At 38.8% G+C, this 19,408-nt stretch overlaps 1 protein-coding gene across 4 annotated transcripts; it reads left to right on the top strand.

Annotated features, from left to right (window-relative positions):
- The first annotated feature begins 1,380 nt into the window (after window positions 1–1,380).
- On the top strand, window positions 1,381–9,646 carry LOC143031668 (uncharacterized). 4 transcript variants are annotated; one of them, XM_076195787.1, is made up of 2 exons: window positions 1,381–1,443; window positions 5,226–9,646. In XM_076195787.1, the coding sequence occupies exon 2, from the start codon at window positions 5,776–5,778 to the stop codon at window positions 6,739–6,741; it is 966 nt and encodes a 321-aa protein (XP_076051902.1). In that variant the 5' UTR covers window positions 1,381–1,443; window positions 5,226–5,775; the 3' UTR covers window positions 6,742–9,646. The 4 variants fall into 4 exon arrangements, with proteins under 4 accessions (XP_076051902.1, XP_076051903.1, XP_076051899.1 ...); XM_076195788.1 differs by having other exon boundaries at window positions 1,394–1,471; XM_076195784.1 differs by having other exon boundaries at window positions 1,395–1,582.
- Window positions 9,647–19,408: the final 9,762 nt, after the last annotated feature.

The following is a 19,408-nucleotide window of genomic DNA, read 5'->3' as shown; positions in this document are numbered from 1 at the left end:
GACACTGTCCCCCACAGAAGGCTAGTTGAGAAGATCAAGAGTTATAACATCAGAGGAAACATTTTGTTATGGATAGCAGACTTTCTCAATGGTAGAAAACAAAGAGTGATTGTCAATGGAGTTGAGTCGGAATGGAAGGACGTGGTCAGCGGTGTACCTCAGGGATCTGTGTTGGGTCCGCTACTGTTTGTTTAATATATTAATGACTTGCCAGATTCTGTAATCGACAGCGAATTATTCTTGTATGCAGACGACACAAAAGTATTCAGGAGGATTCATGAAAGCCAGGACTGTGAGAAATTGCAAGAAGATCTCGTGAGGATGAGAAGCTGGTCAGAGAAGTGGCTGATGAGATTTCATCCCAAGAAGTGCTGTGTGATGAGAATCGGGAAATCAAATGTGGACAATAGGAAATATTCTATGGAAGAAGAATTGACAGGAATCAAAGTAGAGAAAGATCTGGGAGTTGTAATTGATGACGAGCTGAAGTTCACAGCACACTTGGCTGAGAAAATCAAGAAGGCAAATAGACTAGTTGGGCTAATAAGAAGAACTTTCGTAACATTGAACGAGACCATATTCAAGTCATTATACACTGCACTAGTCCGACCACATTTGGAATACGCTAATCAGGTATGGTGTCCATACAAGAAAAAGGACATTGAGGCTGTGGAAGTAGTTCAAAGAAGAGCAACAAAGTTGGTCCCTAGCCTGAAGGATTTGCCTTACCCTGAACGATTGAGGAAATTAGACCTTCCTACACTATCATACCGTAGATCAAGAGGGGACATGATAGAAACTTTTAAAATTGTGAACAATTTATATGATAGTGAAGTGAGCAGGGGATTATTTATTGAACTTGCCGGTTCAGTGACTCGAGGACACACCAAGAGGATCTACTAGCAGCGCCCAAGATTGGACGTCAGGAAATTCACTTTCTGCAGTCGTGTTGTGAACAACTGGAATAGTCTTCCTGATCATGTTGTGAATGCAAATTCAGTTGTGAGTTTTGAAAAGAGATTGGATAGTGTATGGAAACATCAAGATCAAATATTCGATTACACAGCTCAAATAATTAACAAACACCTAGACCACAGTGACCACTAGACCCCATATGACCTAAGTTTTAGTCATTTAGAGCCGGAGTCACAGGCTCAATAGCCTCTTCCGGGACCCTTCTCTGTCTACGTCTATGTCTATTAGAGATCATTACATTACGGAGAGAGGTCAGCCAATGCGCTCCCGCAGTGGGCTTCGCAAAATTTACAGACGATAGGAAGATATTTAGCGATTCGTCGGTGCCGCTTGTAAATAACAAAATGGCTGCCATCTATAGACCGGAGTGGGCTTCGCTAAATTTAGCGATACTTCGCTTCCCCTTGTAAACACCAACATGGCTGCCATGTATGAGCCCCAAAACAAGGCACACTCCCGCAAATAAGGGTGAATTATTTGTATTACCGTGACATTAGTGGGTATAAATATCATAATTCTGTGCTCTTGCAAACGCCCATTAATCCATTTATTGCTCCTCCCCACCCAAAAACCCCGTTTTCCCACATGGCTCCCTCAGATCGTTCTGGTAAGCGAGGTAACCCAAATTCCATATTTTTCATATTTAATATCTATACAACTATGCACTTGCGCAGGAAATGAAGTAAACCATCGTTCATATCACAACATTTATCAATAGGAACACATGGGCCATATATAAAGTGTTACAGTTGTGTGGATATGTTTATCTATTATAATAACAAAATTAATATTTTTTTCTATCGCCATATTGTGTAGATGTGCACAAATAAGATTTTACCAAATGGTGACTCAAGCAGTTGAATTGCCTAAATTTGTTTATGTACAGCTTTTAGCAAGTTTCTCTGTTATTGCTTTGCATCAAGAATAACATATGTTATGTTGATATATAATAATTTATAAAATGAATTACTTTTCTATTGCTATACTGCATAGGTGTGCACTTCTAAAATTTTACAAAAAAATGAGCTGGGTGAATATTTTATACATACTAGTGGGTAGCTTAGGTCAGGTCAGATCAGATCTGATCTCACAGCTGGAATCCGTACCCCTATCATTGTCTAGCTGTTATCATTGAGTATTTTGAGCCCTATGTATAAGTATAGAAAATTAACAGTAATGCTGATAGAGATTTCTTGAAAATTGAAACCTGCAAAATTTTTGTATATCAAAAAGATGTTTGCTGGTCACACAGCTGCAATTCTTACCTATATAATTGTGTAACTCATAATTTTGAGTATTTTGATCCCCATATACAAGTACTTTAAACTTATATAAAAAATGAAGACTGGTAAGCATATTTATATGTATTAGTGTGTGTATCCTATATGCTTACATTGTTCTTACATTCTTATTGGCTTGGGTATGGAGCTTCATCTTGTCTTCCCGAGTCATGACCACCAACAAGCCCCTAATCGCTCGCAAATCGCCCGGTGGCAATAGCCCTCTTTTATACGCTAGTCTTTTCATTATCTTACAGACATTCTTCCCCTCCCACAAAAAACGATCCCGCGCAAGCGGGTGGTCTCTCCTAGGAATCCAGAATCCAGAATCTTGTCTTCTGCAGTACGAAACTAAAATACTTATGAAGTTCACAGTGAATTCACTTTGCACTTATTATAGTACTCTTTTGAGTAAAATATTTCTTATATTCACTTCACAAGTCCACATTGCATTAATTACAATTCATTACATTCTAATATGAGTAGTTATACCCTCCCTTACATAATTCTCGGTCACTGCTTGTATTTTTTTTTTTTTTTTTTTCAAAGCCTCAATTTTGTTAGTATCTTAATTTTTCATTTTTTCGTTCGTACTTTTGACTATGTTTAATTCCTTTTTTAGATCATCAAGCTCCCTGCTAGTTTCAGCATTTTGTTTTTTCAACACATTCATTTCTTTATACATTGCCCTGTATTCTGCTTTCAGATTTATAATTTCATTTATTAGTTCTGTGATCTCCTGATTTCTTAGAATATTTTTATACATTGTTTCCCTTTCCAAATCTATATCTCTACCTAATATTTCACTTTCTTTTGCAAACCCTGAAAATGCTATATTTTCATATCTTTGATTCCTCTTGGGCGTTTTCATGTTGCAACTGTTTTTTTGGGATGATGCCTATCATTGATTCAACCCTGCTAACATCTAATCTTTTCTTCATTGGTTCCCTATTTTTGTCTATCTTCTTCATGATCCTCCATTTTATATTATAACCACTAAGTGATTTACTCTATTATATCATTTCGGTCACTTGATAAACAAAGCTCCCTTATACCAATACAATACTAATTAGGTGTTTCCTCCAACTTATCAAAAAAGCGCTGCACTCCATTCCAGACTGTAGTTTGTGTGTCTTAAACGATGTGACTTGTATAACTTATTTGAGTCAGATGAGCTGAATAAACCTTCCTTGAGTTGGTCATGTTTAGATTCAGGTCTTGTGAGCCCGAACATGCTATGTTATGAAGTTGTGTTGAAATATGACTGTATTGACCAGCTGGGCCATTGCCCACTTCCAAATCTCATGACACGATGAAAAGCCTAGAGCAAAATTTGAGTCATTGTGGTTGTGGGGGAATGAGTATGCATATAGCTATAGGATCATTTTCACCTCATTTCTAATGACAAAGTACATACATATACCAAGGCTTTTTCCCCCTTACAAGGGGGGTAGCCAAAAAGAAAAAGGCATAAAATCATTCCCACCCATTCCATCCCTGAATACACTCCACACCCCTCCACCCTCCCTCTTATCTTAGCACCTCCTGAAAGACGGGTCATCCCTGCACCTTGTCCACTGCCCTGGGTCAGAAGCAGTGTCGCAAGACACAGCACATCCACAGCAAGGCCGCTTCATTAAATCGGCGTCCCCCCCTCTCCGTCCCCCCATTGCATAAAATGAGAGGACGGGGAGAAATCCCTTCGGGCTGCATCAAATTTTGCTCTCACATACCACCTCACCCCCCATCCACCCGCCCATTCCACCTCATGCAGTCACAACATCATCCATATACAACCATTCTCCATTCACCCCTGTCTTCTGTCCTCTCCCGTCCTTCCTCAACAGACATTCCCCTCTTCCCCAAAGCCCCCTTCACCCCATCCATCCACCTCATCCTAGGACGTCCCCTCATGTTCACTCCCTCCACATCTGCCTTCCACACCTCTTTTACTAGTCTTTCTTCACTCATTCTTTCCATGTGTCCAAACCATCCTAATATTCTTTCATCAACCCTATCTCCCAGCTCCTTTTCCACCCCTGTTCTCCTCCTCACCTCCTCATTTCTCACTCTAGCTTAGTAACCCCTATCATACTTCTCAGACACCTCATCTCAAACACATTCAAACTCCTTCTCTCTTCTTCTCTTATGTTCCACGTTTCTGCCCCATACAGTGCTGTTGGCACAATCACTCCTTCATACAGTCCCCCCTATAGCATCCATTCCCAAATGTCTATTCCTCATTACACTCTTTAATCCACCAAGGCATTTACTCGCTTCTCTCAATCTACATTCTACCTCCACATTCACTCCACCTTTCCCTGCCACATTTGCACCCAAGTATCTAAAACTATCCACTTCCTCCAGTCGCTCTCCCTTAATGCTCACTTCCAGTCTACTGCCACTTTCACCCCTTGTACATCTCATCACCTTACTTTTACCCACATTTATCTTTAGCTTTCTTCTATCACATACTCTCCCAAACTCTGCCACCAACTTCCTCAATCCCTCCTCCGATCCTGCCACAAGCGCAGTGTCGTCCGCAAACAACAGCTGACTCACCTCCCACTTTTCTCCATTTTCTTTAACCATCTCCAATTCCTTTCCCACTACCCTTGCATTTACCTTTCGCACCACCCCATCCATGTATAAGTTGAACAGCCAGGGCGACATATCGCATCCTTGACAAAGTCCCACCTTTACCTCGAACCATTCACTCTCTCCATTTCCAATCCTGACACAAGCTCTACTACAGACAAAGTAGAATGGAATATATGATAGCAGGACATCTGTTAGTGTTTCACCCTATTCTATGATAGGTCATGGCATGTACAAAGGGTCTCTTTAAGTACAAAATTGAGTATGAAATATTTTGTGTGCAAAACTTCCACTATCTTATTAAAGTATATTGCACACTTTCAGAGACAGATGTCAATATTATGATTACATTTTTTCTTTCTTTTTTTACAGGTTGAAGGTATATCACCACTGCTTTGGATGAGCTATCTATAGATTCTGTACTTGTCATACAATGAAAAGGACCCAGTGTGACATCTGTGCCACAATTATACCTCCACTGGTTATTTTAGATATCGCATAATGACCCACACTGAAGGGAAGCCTTTCCAGTGTGACTTGTGCAGTTGTGCCTTTTCACAAAAGGATTCTCTCACAAAGTATATGATGAGCCACACATGAGTGAAGCCTTTCCAATGTGACCTGTGCAATGTAGCTTTCCCACAAAAAAAAAATCACTTAATATTTCATATGATAATCCACACTAGAGAAAAGCCATTCCAGTGAGACTTATGGGATAAAGCTTTCGCACAAAACTGTCACCTTAAAAATAACTTGATGGCCAACGAGAGAAGAAAATCCTTTCCAGTGTGACTTGTGTGATTCAGCTTTCTCAAAAAAGGTTGCTCTCACAAAGCATACAAGGACACACACAAGAGAGAAGCCTTTCCAGTGTGACCTGCATGCTTCTGCTTTATCAGAAAACGTTTCTCCCGCACAGTATATGAGGACCCACACAGGAGAGAAGCCTTTCGAGTGTGACCTGTGTGCTTCTGCTTTATCAGAAATGGTTTCTCTCGCACAGCATATGAAGACCCACACAGGAAAGAAGGTTTTCCAGTGTGGCCAGTGTGATTCTGCTTTCTCACTAAAGGGTTCTCTCACTAGGCATATGAGGACCCACACAGGAGAGAGGCCTTTCCAGTGTGACCTGTGTCTTTCTGCTTTCTCACAAAAGTATGCTCTCACAAAGCATATGAGGACCCACACAGGAGAGAAGCCTTTCCCGTGTGACCTATGTGATTCTGCTTTCTCAGAAAAGGGTAGTCTCACACAGCATATGAGGACCCACACAGGAGAGAAGCCCTACCAGTGTGACCTGTGCGATTCTGCTTTCCCAAGAAAGGATGCTCTCACACAGCATATGGTGAGCCACACAGGAGAAAAGCCTTTCCAGTGTGACCAGTGCAATTCTGCTTTCTCACGAAAGGATGCTCTCGCACAGCATATGGTGACCCACACAGGAGAGAAGCCTTTCCAGTGTAGCCTGTGTGATTCTGCTTTCTCACAAAGGGGTGCTCTCACAAGCCATATAAGAACCCACACAAGAGAGAAGCCTTTCCAGTGCAGCCTGTGCAATTCTGCTTTCTCACAAAAGGGTTATCTCACACAGCATATGAGGGTCCACACAGGAGAGAAGCCTTTCCAGTGTGACCAGTGTGATTCTGCTTTCTCACGGAAGAATCAACTCACAGAGCATATGAAGACCCACACAGGAGAGAAGCCTTTCCAGTGTGACATGTGTGATTCTGCTTTCTCACACAAAAGTAATCTCACACGTCATATGAGGACCCACTCAAGAGAGAAGCCTTTCCAGTGTGACCTGTGCAATTCTGCTTTCTCACTTAAGATTAATCTCACAAAGCATATGAAGACCCACACAGGAGAGAAGCCTTTCCAGTGTGACTAAATATAATGTGATGCCGCACACAGGACAGTAGCCTTTCCAGTGTGACCTTTGTGATTATGCTTTCTCACAAAAGAGGTCTCAGTCATCACATAGTGACTCATACTGGAAAGAAGCCATTCCAATGTGACCTTTGCAATGAAAAATATTCTCTGTTAGATTTTTGCATATGTTCGTGTGCATGTTTCACAACTAGCTTACAAAGTAAAAAATTGTGTGCACAAGGTTTTCAAAATGAAATTTATATATTTCAATTAAAGATGCCAATCCTTTAATTACATAATAATGAATTCAAAACAAAAGGAATGTGATTGTGAAAGTCTGTCAATGACCTTTGAAATGTAAGTGTACAATTTCATAATTTTACATATAGTTTTGAGATCTTTTGTACATTCAGTAGTTATACATCACCAATACTTGTTCAATCCAGTGAAATAAATCAAGAAGTATGTTATCAGTTTTGTACCCTCTAATTAAAAACTGATGCCTGATGACTGAATACTTGATAGTCCCTTTTTTTCAAATTCTATTTTGGAAAAGAAGAAAATTAGTTGAATTTCCTACAGAAACCAACATTTCAAATATAACAAAAGGAGCAAAGAATATACTAATGAAAAAATGTCTATTACAAGCCCTTGGAATAGTAGATATATCTGGATAAAAGAGGAACACTGAAATAATACCAAAGCAAAAATCATAAGTTAAAATTTATGATAAAACAAAAGGGAGCTGTTGGAAAGCCCCATCCCAACTTTGTATTTCAATTGAAAAGTAAACAGGAAACAAGGTAACAACTATGTTCAGTAAATAGTGCACACAGACATGGTTGTATTCTGTAATCTGTAGCTATTTGTAAATTTACAAATGTAAAAAAATATTCAAATAACAGAATTGCATAGAACTGATGCATCTTATTAGATTCAAATGAAGCAAAGGGTATGAAGTGAAAATGAATTGGTAGCTGCCAGTGAATGGCTGGATGAAATAATGAAGAATGCCACACCCAATTACAGGGCAGATTACCTGAGGATGAGGTACAAGAATGGTCAGTGTTTGATATCCTGCACTATTTCACATTGTGATTTTTTTAGTAAGTAGTAAACATGTTACTGCCTTTTGTCTTAACTGTCATGATTTTCTTGCTGATGATACAGAAATATTTAGTTTGATGTTGCAAGAAAAAGTTAGATACAAAATTATACAAAATCTAACACTAATGGTAGTATTTGCTCTTCAGACTGAGGTTCTGAGACTTGGAAAAGTTTATGGATACTGGGGGAGCCTCTCTTGTCTCTAGTGCAGACTAAATGAGGTTTTAGTCCAGTGAATCAAATAAAAATCAAACATAGAAACCATTTAGGAGAATATCCTTTGGATATGTGTATGAGAGTGAAAAACTACAAATTATATGGAAATTCAATAAGTTTTAGGTACTGAGTATAGAGAGTGGGTGAATGCCAAAAACAGAAGAGAGAAGAAATAAGGAGTTAGAAGCTAGAATTAATGTTGACAACTAATAACTAATTTTTACAGAGTTAATATGTATATATATTTATATGTATATATATACATATATAATATATATATACAGGTTGACCATCACTCATCCGGCAATCATTAATCCGGAACAATCAGTTATCCGGGATTATTTTCGCTACTGGCCGCTAGCATTTGGTGGCGCTGTGTCCTACAAAAACAAATTTGAGCAGGAATTGTAAACACCAGCATCCAGCAATCTTTTCCTCTCGTGATTTTTACACTTTGGTAAAAAAAAAGAAAGTTATATCCCCTACCATGGCCCCAGTGAATAAAGGAAGTGACAAGCGTAAACATAAATCATTGTCAATATCAGAAAAGGTTGAACTTTTGAAAAAACTTGATAAAGGTGTGTCTGTGAGAAGCGTGTGTGAATTCTATGGCATTGGATCATCAACAGTGTATGATATAAAGAAACAGAAAGAAAAGTTACTCGGCTTTTTGCTAACAGCGAGTCGAAGATGGATGACGATAACATTGATGAATGGATGGATGTTGATGCCAGTGCCCCTGTTGTTCATCATTATACTGACTCAGAAATTGTAGAAATGGTTATAAGCCCAGAAAAACAAACCAGTGAAAGAGAAAGTAGTGCTGAAAATAAGGAAAAAGTAACAGAAAGAATTTCTATTGAACATTTAATTCAGCTGACAGGTGAACTGCTGAAAGGTTTAGAGCAGCGGAGTTTTATAACTGAGCAAGAAATAATGAATATTTACCTGTTGCAGGATAAATTGATCAAAGAAAGGCCTAAATAAATGAAGCAACAAAGTTTGCAAGATATATTAAAAAATATTGCTAAAAAACATTCAGCAGATGTGTCTAGCGAAAAAGCAGTGCCTTCTACGTCTGGCAACCCAGGAGTGTTGCTAACGTCACCAACACCATTACGTCTAGATGACAATGAAGATTCCGACAGCCTAAATGATATGTTTCAGTGATGATCTTCATTACATAGGTTACGTTTACTATATGATTGTATTTCATCAAACTTGAATATATTTTATAATTTTACGCAAATAATAATAGTAGTGACAATCTCTCTCTTTCTCTTTCTCTTGGCCTGATCAGCTGATAGACTCTCTCGCTGCCAACTTATGATTTCCGTGTGTAGCCTACATTGTAACCACTTACAGTTCTAGTGATGTCCTTTCTTGTGTAACATTACCATTTATTTTAATTGTACAGTACTCATATTATAATTGAATTCATTTTTTTTTGTAAGTAATCAATAACATTACTTTGGAAGTAGCAGTGATGAATTTCCCTGTGTAGCCTAAGTGAACCACTTATGTTTTTTGTATGTAAGGAACCATTCATTTTATTTTACTTGTACTGTACTTTATTTCAATAAAGTTTCACTTGAATTTATTTGATATTTGTCTTTTCTTTATTAACCAACATGTGCTTATATTAGGGGTATTTTAGATTTAAAATGAGGTGATTAATTACTATGTTTCCTGTATTTTTGGTTAATCACTAATCCGGAAAAATGGATAATCTGGCACTCTCTCGGTCCCAAAGTTGCCGGATTAGTGATAGTCAACCTGTATATGTATATATATATATTATATATATATATATATACATATATATATATATAATGTATATATATATAAATATATATATGTATATATATAAATATATACATGTATATATATATAAATACATATATATATATAAACATATACATATATATATATATGTATAATATATATACATTATATATATATATATGTATATATGTATGTATATGTATATATATATATTACACAAAGGAACCCATAGTCGGAGAAAGAATAAACTTCGAATAAAGAAAAATCCTATATTTCGGCTATCAACTGTAGTCCTCTTCAGGAAAGTACATAAGATAGAGAACAGAGGGGACTTATAAACTACAGTAAGAAGAGATGTGGACAGTTGACCTCACTCATGCGCGGGGCAAACTGGGGTGGCGGAGGAGGGAGGAGGTGAGGAGAGGGGAGGATGTAGCGTCCGCACCAACTTGCTTACTGCTGCGCGTGAGATTATGTCAGGTGTCCACTGCCCTTTAGAGATATTAATATTAGGGCATTCCTCAATTAATGCTGATTCGACTATTTTCCTCCTGAAACCGCAGTGGGACTTGAACACTAATCTGGCCTTACCCCAGTCGAAAGAATGATTCTTATTTTTGACATGAAGAAATACAGCCGAATTTTCTTGCCCATACCTAATTGACCTTTTATGTTCTGCCAATCTAGTGTTCAGGTCTCTCCCGGTTTGACCCAAGTAAACAAAATCACAATCTTTGCAGGGCAAACAATAAACACCAGGTGACTCAACTTCCTTCGGTTTTTGTTGAACGTTCACAATTTGCTTACGCACGGTGTTAGGATAGTGATAGGCAATAGTGAGACGTTTATGAGGAAATAATTTAGTAGAAGAACTGATGGTATTATTAAATGGAATTTTTAAAATGTCCTTAAAGGAGCGGTAAAAATATTAATGTTGATGATGTACTTACTTTTTTGGAAACCAAACTGCAACCGTTTCAAGACATTTTCCCCCTCCCTGTCAACAAAATTCTTGCTTTAGTTCGCCTGTGTGTTTCTTCAAATGTTTTCTCCTTTCAAGACCAATTCTTCCGTCAAAAATTCGGTTGCAGTATGGGTTCCAATTTGTCTCCTGTTTTGGCCAATTTGTACATGGAGTATTTTGAGTGTACCCTTTTGCCCAGCATCAAACCGCCCGAAATGATTTGGCTCAGGTACGTAGACGATATCTTTTCGGCATGGGATGACAGTTGGGGCCCATTTGAAGTGTTCCATGATAAATTGAACCAATTGACCCCGAATCTTAAATTTAAAGTTGAATGGGAAGAAGGACACCAAATCCCTTTCTTGGATATTTTGTTAAGAAGAACTGATGATAATTTATTCTTTACAGTGTACCGTAAGCCCACCCATTCAGGCAGTTATCTCCACTTTTTTAGCAATCACCCTGACAATGTTAAGAAAAGTGTTGCCTGGCCTTTTCTTGAGGGCTTTCAGGATTTACAGTCCTCAATTTCTGGACCATGAGATTGAGGTGATCAAATGTCAACTTGAGAAGTTGGCTTATCCACCTTGGTTTCTGGACCAAGCCCTCAGTAAGGCTAGGGCCAACCATTTTAAAACTTCCGTCCCCTCAAGTTTTCACCGCTCCTTTAAGGACATTTTAAAAATTCCATTTAATAATACCATCAGTTCTTCTACTAAATTGTTTCCTCATGAACGTCTCACTATTGCCTATCACTATCCTAACACCGTGCATAAGCAAATTGTGAACGTTCAACAAAAACCGAAGGAAGTTGAGTCACCTGGTGTTTATTGTTTGCCCTGCAAAGATTGTGATTTTGTTTACTTGGGTCAAACCGGGAGAGACCTGAACACTAGATTGGCAGAACATAAAAGGTCAATTAGGTATGGGCAAGAAAATTCGGCTGTATTTCTTCATGTCAAAAATAAGAATCATTCTTTCGACTGGGGTAAGGCCAGATTAGTGTTCAAGTCCCACTGCGGTTTCAGGAGGAAAATAGTCGAATCAGCATTAATTGAGGAATGCCCTAATATTAAAATATCTAAAGGGCAGTGGACACCTGATATAATCTCACGCGCAGCAGTAAGCAAGTTGGTGCGAACGCTACATCCTCCCCTTTCCTCACCTCCTCCCTCCTCCGCCACCCCAGTTTGCCCCGCGCATGAGTGAGGTCAACTGTCCACATCTCTTCTTACTGTAGTTTATAAGTCCCCTCTGTTCTCTATCTTATGTACTTTCCTGAAGAGGGCTACAGTTGATAGCCGAAATATAGGATTTTTCTTTATTCGAAGTTTATTCTTTCTCCGACTGTGGGTTCCTGTGTGTAATTTACAAATGTGCTACTACATTTCTGTTTAGAAAATGTATATATATGTATGTATATATATGTATATATATAGGTAATATATATATGTATATATATGTATATATGTATGTATATATATATATAATGTATATACATATGTATATATATATATACATATATATATATATATATATATATATATATATATATATATATATATATATATATATTCATTGTATATATGAAGTTGTCTTATAATGTCACCATATGACATTGTTTTGTCAGTTACTTTGGGCATGGCTTTACCAAAGTGAAAAACTGGCCAGAACGCGTTTTCACACTACTTAGTGCTTCATCAGTGGCTAGACTGTGAATATCTGATTGAATTATTGTGTTTATATATCTGATATTACATTTTGGGGCTTCTGATTGGCTAGTGGGCTGGACTGGGACTCCCAAGCTAATCTACTTCCTCATTGGTCGGCTGTTGTGTGACGTCATCAGTATTTTGCATTCTTTCAGTGGGCTTAGATCTCCTTACGCTAGGGAGGGCTTCTAAATCCCTAGTTTGTATATTAAGATTGGGAGATTTTTCTTTAATAAAGAGAGCTTCGTGATGGTGGTTTCTGGGAGCTCCTGAAGAGAGGTGGTATGATAACCGGCGTGAGAGCTTCATTGTTGTCATGCCAATATAGTTTGAAGGTTGGGATGCACAGTTCCCAAGTTTACACGTGTACCTATATATGACGTGAGTTCTCTGAAGGTCACTTTTACTTTCTCTTATATTATTCTTTAGTAGCAGTTGAGATGTCTTTTTATTTTGATAATATATAATCAGTTGTACTTTAGATCTAAAGTTCTTTTTGTGATTCGCTCTATATCCTTATTGGCGAATCCATTATTCATAAGGGTCTGAGAAGCTCTTTCTAACTCATTATGTACTGTTTCCCAATTATTACAGTGACTAAGAGCTCTTCTAATATAAGCGCTGATGGTAGAATCTTTGTATCTTTACTAATGTGTCTAAAAAGGGAAGGGACCCATTTATGCTGTGCTCAATTGTAAAATTGATGCCAGATGTCTCTATTAATCGTTCTTTTAGATCGTCTATTTGTTGGCAATTTTCAGCTTTGACGAAAATATCGTCTATATATCTGCAGTAAATGTGAGGTTTTTGCAGATTTGCGAAAATTTCATTTTCGATGCTACCCATAAAAAAGTTAGCAAAAAGTACTCCAAGTGGTGATCCCATTGCAACACCATCGGTTTGGCAATATTTATTTCCTCTAGGGCACATAAAGGGGGCTTCTTTGGTGCAACATTCCAAACATCAATTTTACAATTGAGCACAGCATAAATGGGTCCCTTCCCTTTTTAGACACATTAGTAAAACAGAGAGATGAAGGCACATATGACACATCTGTGTACATAAAAGCATCTAATTCAGGACATTGCCTAAATGGGACTAGCGAATGTCCCCAAAGATACAAAGATTCTACCATCAGCGCTTATATTAGAAGAGCTCTTAGTCACTGTGAAATATTAAACCTAAAGAAGAAAACTCTAAAGTACAACTGATTATATATTATCAAAATAAAAAGACATCTCAACTGCTACTAAAGAATAATATAAGAGAAAGTAAAAGTGACCTTCAGAGAACTCACGTCATATATAGGTACACGTGTAAACTTGGGAACTGTGCATCCCAACCTTCAAACTATATTGGCATGACAACAATGAAGCTCTCACGCCGGTTATCATACCACCTCTCTTCAGGAGCTCCCAGAAACCACCATCACTCTGCTCACAAAAGAAATTTAAATAAAGAAACTCTAATAGAAAACACAGAAGTGCTGGCAACAAATCAAGACCATAGAAGGCTACCTATCCTCGAAGCTCTCTTTATTAAAGAAACATCTCCCAATCTTAATATACAAACTAGGGATTTAGAAGCCCTCCCTAGCGTAAGGAGATCTAAGCCCACTGAAAGAAGGCACAATACTGATGACGTCACACAACAGCCGACCAATGAGGAAGTAGAATAGCTTGGGAGTCCCAGTCCAGCCCACTAGCCAATCAGAAGCCCCAAAATGTAATATCAGACCACCACCAACAATATATAAACACAATAATTCAATCAGATATTCACAGTCTAGCCACTGATGAAGCACTAAGTAGTGTGAAAACGCGTTCTGGCCAGTTTTTCACTTTGGTAAAGCCATGCCCAAAGTAACTGTCAAAACAATGTCATATGGTGACATTATAAGACAATACATATATATGTATATATATATATATATATATATATATGTATATATATGTATGTATTGAACATTCTTAGAAGCTCCGCCATGGGATACGAACCCTGACCCGTGCGTCGATAATCACGAGGCCAAGACGCTAGCGACCATGCTACATGGTGATGGTTCAAAAGGACTGTACTAGTCCCCGACCACGCTTCACGTAACATTGGAAGATCTAGTCTCATTTTCATCTAATCCCGTATTAGGCGAGCCCTCCGACAAGTTGTGTATGTTTTAAGACAGATTGAACATTTTTAGAAGCTCCGCCATGGGATACGAACCCTGACCCGTGCGTCGATAATCACGAGGCCAAGACGCTAGCGACCATGCTACATGGTGATGGTTCAAAAGGACTGTACAAGTCCCCGACCACGCTTCACGTAACATTGGAAGATCTAGTCTCATTTTCATCTAATCCCGTATTAGGCGAGCCCTCCGACAAGTTGTGTATGTTTTAAGACAGATTGAACATTTTTAGAAGCTCCGCCATGGGATACGAACCCTGACCCGTTCAATCTCATTTACTTTTGTAATGGGTTCACCTTCCAAGGAATAGTATAAAGATAGTCGTTTGCAGCTGTCATCCCCAGTACTTTGTAATTTCTTATATTGAACTTCATTTCCCATTCTTGGCTCCATGTAAAATTAGGGTCTAGATCATTTTACATTAGCCTACTGTTACTCCCGTCACCTCCATAGCAAATACTGTAGTAACTACAGTTTACTTTATTGTTAGTGTTCCCTTCTATGGTTTTGTATTTGTTCTTTCACTTTCAACTTTCTTTTCATCACTGTCTTACGTAAGAATGTCATTCACCATATCTTTCTGTAGAAAGTAGGTAATGTTTACAAAGGTGAATTAAACAGAGGTGAATGTTTCCTTTTCTTCTTGAATAATATTACACTTGGCTTGTCAATTTACACCAAGGGACTCCCAACTGGAATCCTCAATTTACCCCCTAAACCACTTTGCATCAAGGTCATGACTTCCCCAGTCCAATGATCTCTACTCATACATCTAAATGCCTCCCCTAAAGGTGTGACTCTACCCCCATGAACCAATAAAAATTTCTCCACCCATTCCATTCTCCAATCAGAAAGACTGTTACAAACATCATAAGCAATACTGCTTACTCAAGCAATCACAATATTGATCCATGAGTGGCTTTTTGTTGGATTAACATAATACAGCAATAAAATTGGGTCCCTGGCAGTTGTTTATAAACTTTAAATGAGGAGTGAGATTATGCAACTCCTTTACAGCTATTATTTACCAAACATTCAACACATAAAAATGAAATTCTCACCACCTACCCCTCTATCTACCTTGTCTACCTTTATCTACCAGCCTCTTACAGGGCTCAGCAACTACTCTTGGTCATCTTGACCAACCTTTTTCTACTACCCTCATACAGGGCTTTACTGAAATATATACTTGAAAAATATCATATACAAGAAGCTATTTAAAACTCTATTTGCATAAACTGACAAAAGTGTTAAAAGTATTATCCTTCAATGGATGGTGTCATCAAAACATATGTCATGCATAACAAAGAAATAAGCAAGCTATCCAAAATGCATAAATATTTGTAACACCTTTAAAAGAAAAACAATTCAAGCAGGTATGTGTTGAATAGTATTAAATGTCGACATCTTCCTGAATATAAAAATTGAAGTTAGAGCAGCAATTACTATTGAAGAAATGAGGACACTGAGAATTATTATATAATTGGTAGAGGAATCATTTGAGGAAGATCTTAACATTGATCTCCTAATTTTCAAAGGGGGAGTTTTCAGGTAATGTGATGTTGAAGTTTGTGAGATTTAAATGTTCAGTCAAATGCATGGTACTAAGGGTATTAGCAATAGTGGAAAATGTGTGTACATGTATTTCACAGTTGTCAAAGACTGAGATAAGACCTTCAACTTAATCTAATTCAGGACTTAAACCTGGACAAACAACCAAAACCCTTGTTTTATTTGGGAAAAATAAATAACGGGAACCTTCCATGTTACTATGAGAAATCTGGTTTACCACAATCTTCCTGTAATGACAATTATTCATTACAGACACATTTCTGACAAGCAAAGCTTCACAAGTTTTTCAAAGGTTCATGGAACACAAAAAGGGAAGAATGACAAAGATGATGATTCTTGTTAGTGATCTTACAACTTTCAAGTTTATCATTAGATATTGTGCTCTCCTTTAGGTTGTCTATAGAAAGGATAATTAAGTGGATCTACAACTGGAATATCCACTTCATATAGTGAATTATTTACCTTTATAGGGAAGGGTATCAGTTTGTACATGTATCTAAAATCAGAAGAAAAAGGAACTTCTGTTATCACTGAGGAAACATTTGAACATGCAGTTAATAATGGGAAATAGAATGCCACATTGACATCATCAAAGAAAGGTTTAAAATTCCAATCCCTCTTTGCTGAGTTAGTTATTCTTATAAGTTGAGGTATTGGGAGAAGAGAGGATGTGACTTGACCAGAATTTGCAAGAACTAAATCTGGCACAAAGGATTCCAACTGAGATTGCATCTCGGTTGATTTCAAATGCATTGCATCAGGTAATGAGAAAAAGGTATTGTTTTCTTTTGTTCAGATTGTTTTAAACTGAGACTCTCTAAATAATCTGTAATTTCAGATATCAACTCCTCAATGTTCTTTACACTTGTTTATAAATTATCATTTTTTGCAATTTTCTCATTCAGCCTATTCATAGAAACCTTTAAATCAGCAAAGAAGGCAAAATTGGATGTTCCTAATCCAGCAAGAGCTCCTGAAGCTACAACTACCATACTTTTCTTTTGTTTACTGTTCCTTTTGGAGTTTGGATCTATGACATCAACACGGCAAAGGAAACATGGACTGGAAGTGAAGCTTTTGTTCCTGACGTTTCGTCTATTGACTTTCTCAAAGGAATTCTGAATTCTAAATTCCTAGGAAAGACCACTCGCTTACGCGGGATCGGTTTTTGTGGGAGGGGAAGAATGTCTGTAAGAAAATGAAAAGATAGTAGCGTATAAAAGAGGGCTATTGCCACCGGGCGAATTAGCGAGCGATTTGGGGCAGTTGGTGGTCGTGGCTCGGGAGAAATGGACTGGGAGCTTGGACGGGGGCGCCGACGCAGGGATTGGGATTAGGATCACCAACGAAAGTCTAGATAATGGTAGGAGGCGTAGTAGTAGAGAGAGGTGGAAAAACGGAAAAATCTTTGGTGGGAGGTAAACTGAAGTGAGAAGATGTAGTATAAGAGAAAGTTAGAAAGGAAGCGAATTTTAGTCGAAAAAAAAGGAAGTGTAGATGTTTGTGCGTGTGGCGTGGCTATGTTCGTGAGAGGTGTGTGTGTGTACCTTACGGGAAGTGAGTAGAGTTCACTTCCCGTGTGTAGAGCGCGTTCCTGTTAAGCCACAGGTGGGGTCTGAGTAGCCTGCTTTTCTCCAGGTTGGGTTTGAAATCCTGTAGAGTTGATCCAGTGGCGGTGCGAGGGGGGGGGGGGGGGCAGGCGGGCGGGTGGTGTAAACCCGTCTGCCGACGTTTCGTCTATTGAATTTCTTAAAGGAATGAGCTCACTGGATACGTGCAGAGTTTATATACATGCTTTGGGGCTCAAGGTGGTATGCGAGTGTAGAATGCTGTGTTCTGATTGGCCCGTTGAGACAGCCAATCGTAAAGCGCTATACTTGCCCAGGATTTAGCCCAGGTGAAGCTTCCAGCCTTACCGTTGATGTTAGGATGAGTAGTGATGTAAGCAGCTTTGTGTAATATTTCGGCTCGGTTCCATTGTGGGAGGTGCCCAGATTCGTCTACATGCACCACCATTGCGTTGGTGAGCCTATGGTGACGGAGGTCGGCCTTGGGTTCCCTGATCCTTGTGTTAAGCCCCCTCTTCGTCTCTCCATAATATGCTTTATCGCATGATGTGCATGGGATCTTATACACGACGCTGTCCTCACTCCCCCTCATCTTGGTTCCGCTTTTTAGTATATCACCGATCTTCGTTCCCGATGTTATCGCTGCTTTTACTTCCGTGCTCCTGAGCATTCTATTAATACCTCCTATCTTCTCGGAGTTAGGAAGCGCCATGTACGATGTTCTGTTGGTGGCGTTGCCCTCTCTTTCTTTTAATTTGCTTATGTGGATGATTTCTCCCGCTCTTCGTCTTAAGCTCAGGATCAATCCCTTGGGGTAGCCAAGTTTCAAGAAGGCCGCGATGACGTATTCGATTTCCTCCTCCAGGAGGGCAATATGGCTCAGGTACGTGGACGATGTGCTTATAATCGCTCCAAACAGGACAGACCTGGATGACATCAGGAGACAATTAAATAGAGTGAATCCGCAGATCCAATTCACTATGGAAGAGGAAGAAGAGGGAAAGCTCCCGTTTCTGGATACCCTGTTAATAAAGACAACTGAGGGCCTCCAATTCAGGGTTTACAGAAAGCCTACGAACCGTGACGACTTCATACACTACCTGTCGGCACATAATGAGAGGACGAAAAAGGGGGTAGTCATGGGCTTCTTCCTGCGTGCCTACAGGATATGCAGTGAGGAATTCCTGGAGGAGGAAATCGCTACACTTAGAGACATTGAAGGTCATTTGCCATTTCACCGACCATGTGAACAATTTGTTAAAATCATCTTGCAGAAACTCTGCGTCGTCTCCTGACCTAACTAGGCGTCCTATTTCGGTGTCATCCGCGAACTTACTAACATCACTATTTATCCCATCGTCTAAGTCGCTTATGTACATAATGAACAACAAAGGACCCAAAACCGAGCCCTGGGGAGCCCGATAGTAACATTGCCCCACCTGGATTTTACTCCATTTATGGTGACCCGCTGTTTTCAGTTACTGATCCAAGCTCTAATCCATTCAGACACTTTTCTATCTATGCCATGGGCTTTGGTTTTATTTAGTAGTCTCTGGCGTGACACCTTGTCGAACGAAGAG

This window comes from Oratosquilla oratoria, chromosome 12 (genome assembly GCF_046742065.1).
Source record: "Oratosquilla oratoria isolate Oo_2021 chromosome 12, ASM4674206v1, whole genome shotgun sequence".
Lineage (NCBI taxonomy): Eukaryota > Metazoa > Arthropoda > Malacostraca > Stomatopoda > Squillidae > Oratosquilla > Oratosquilla oratoria.
This window is presented reverse-complemented; position numbering and strand designations above follow the sequence as displayed.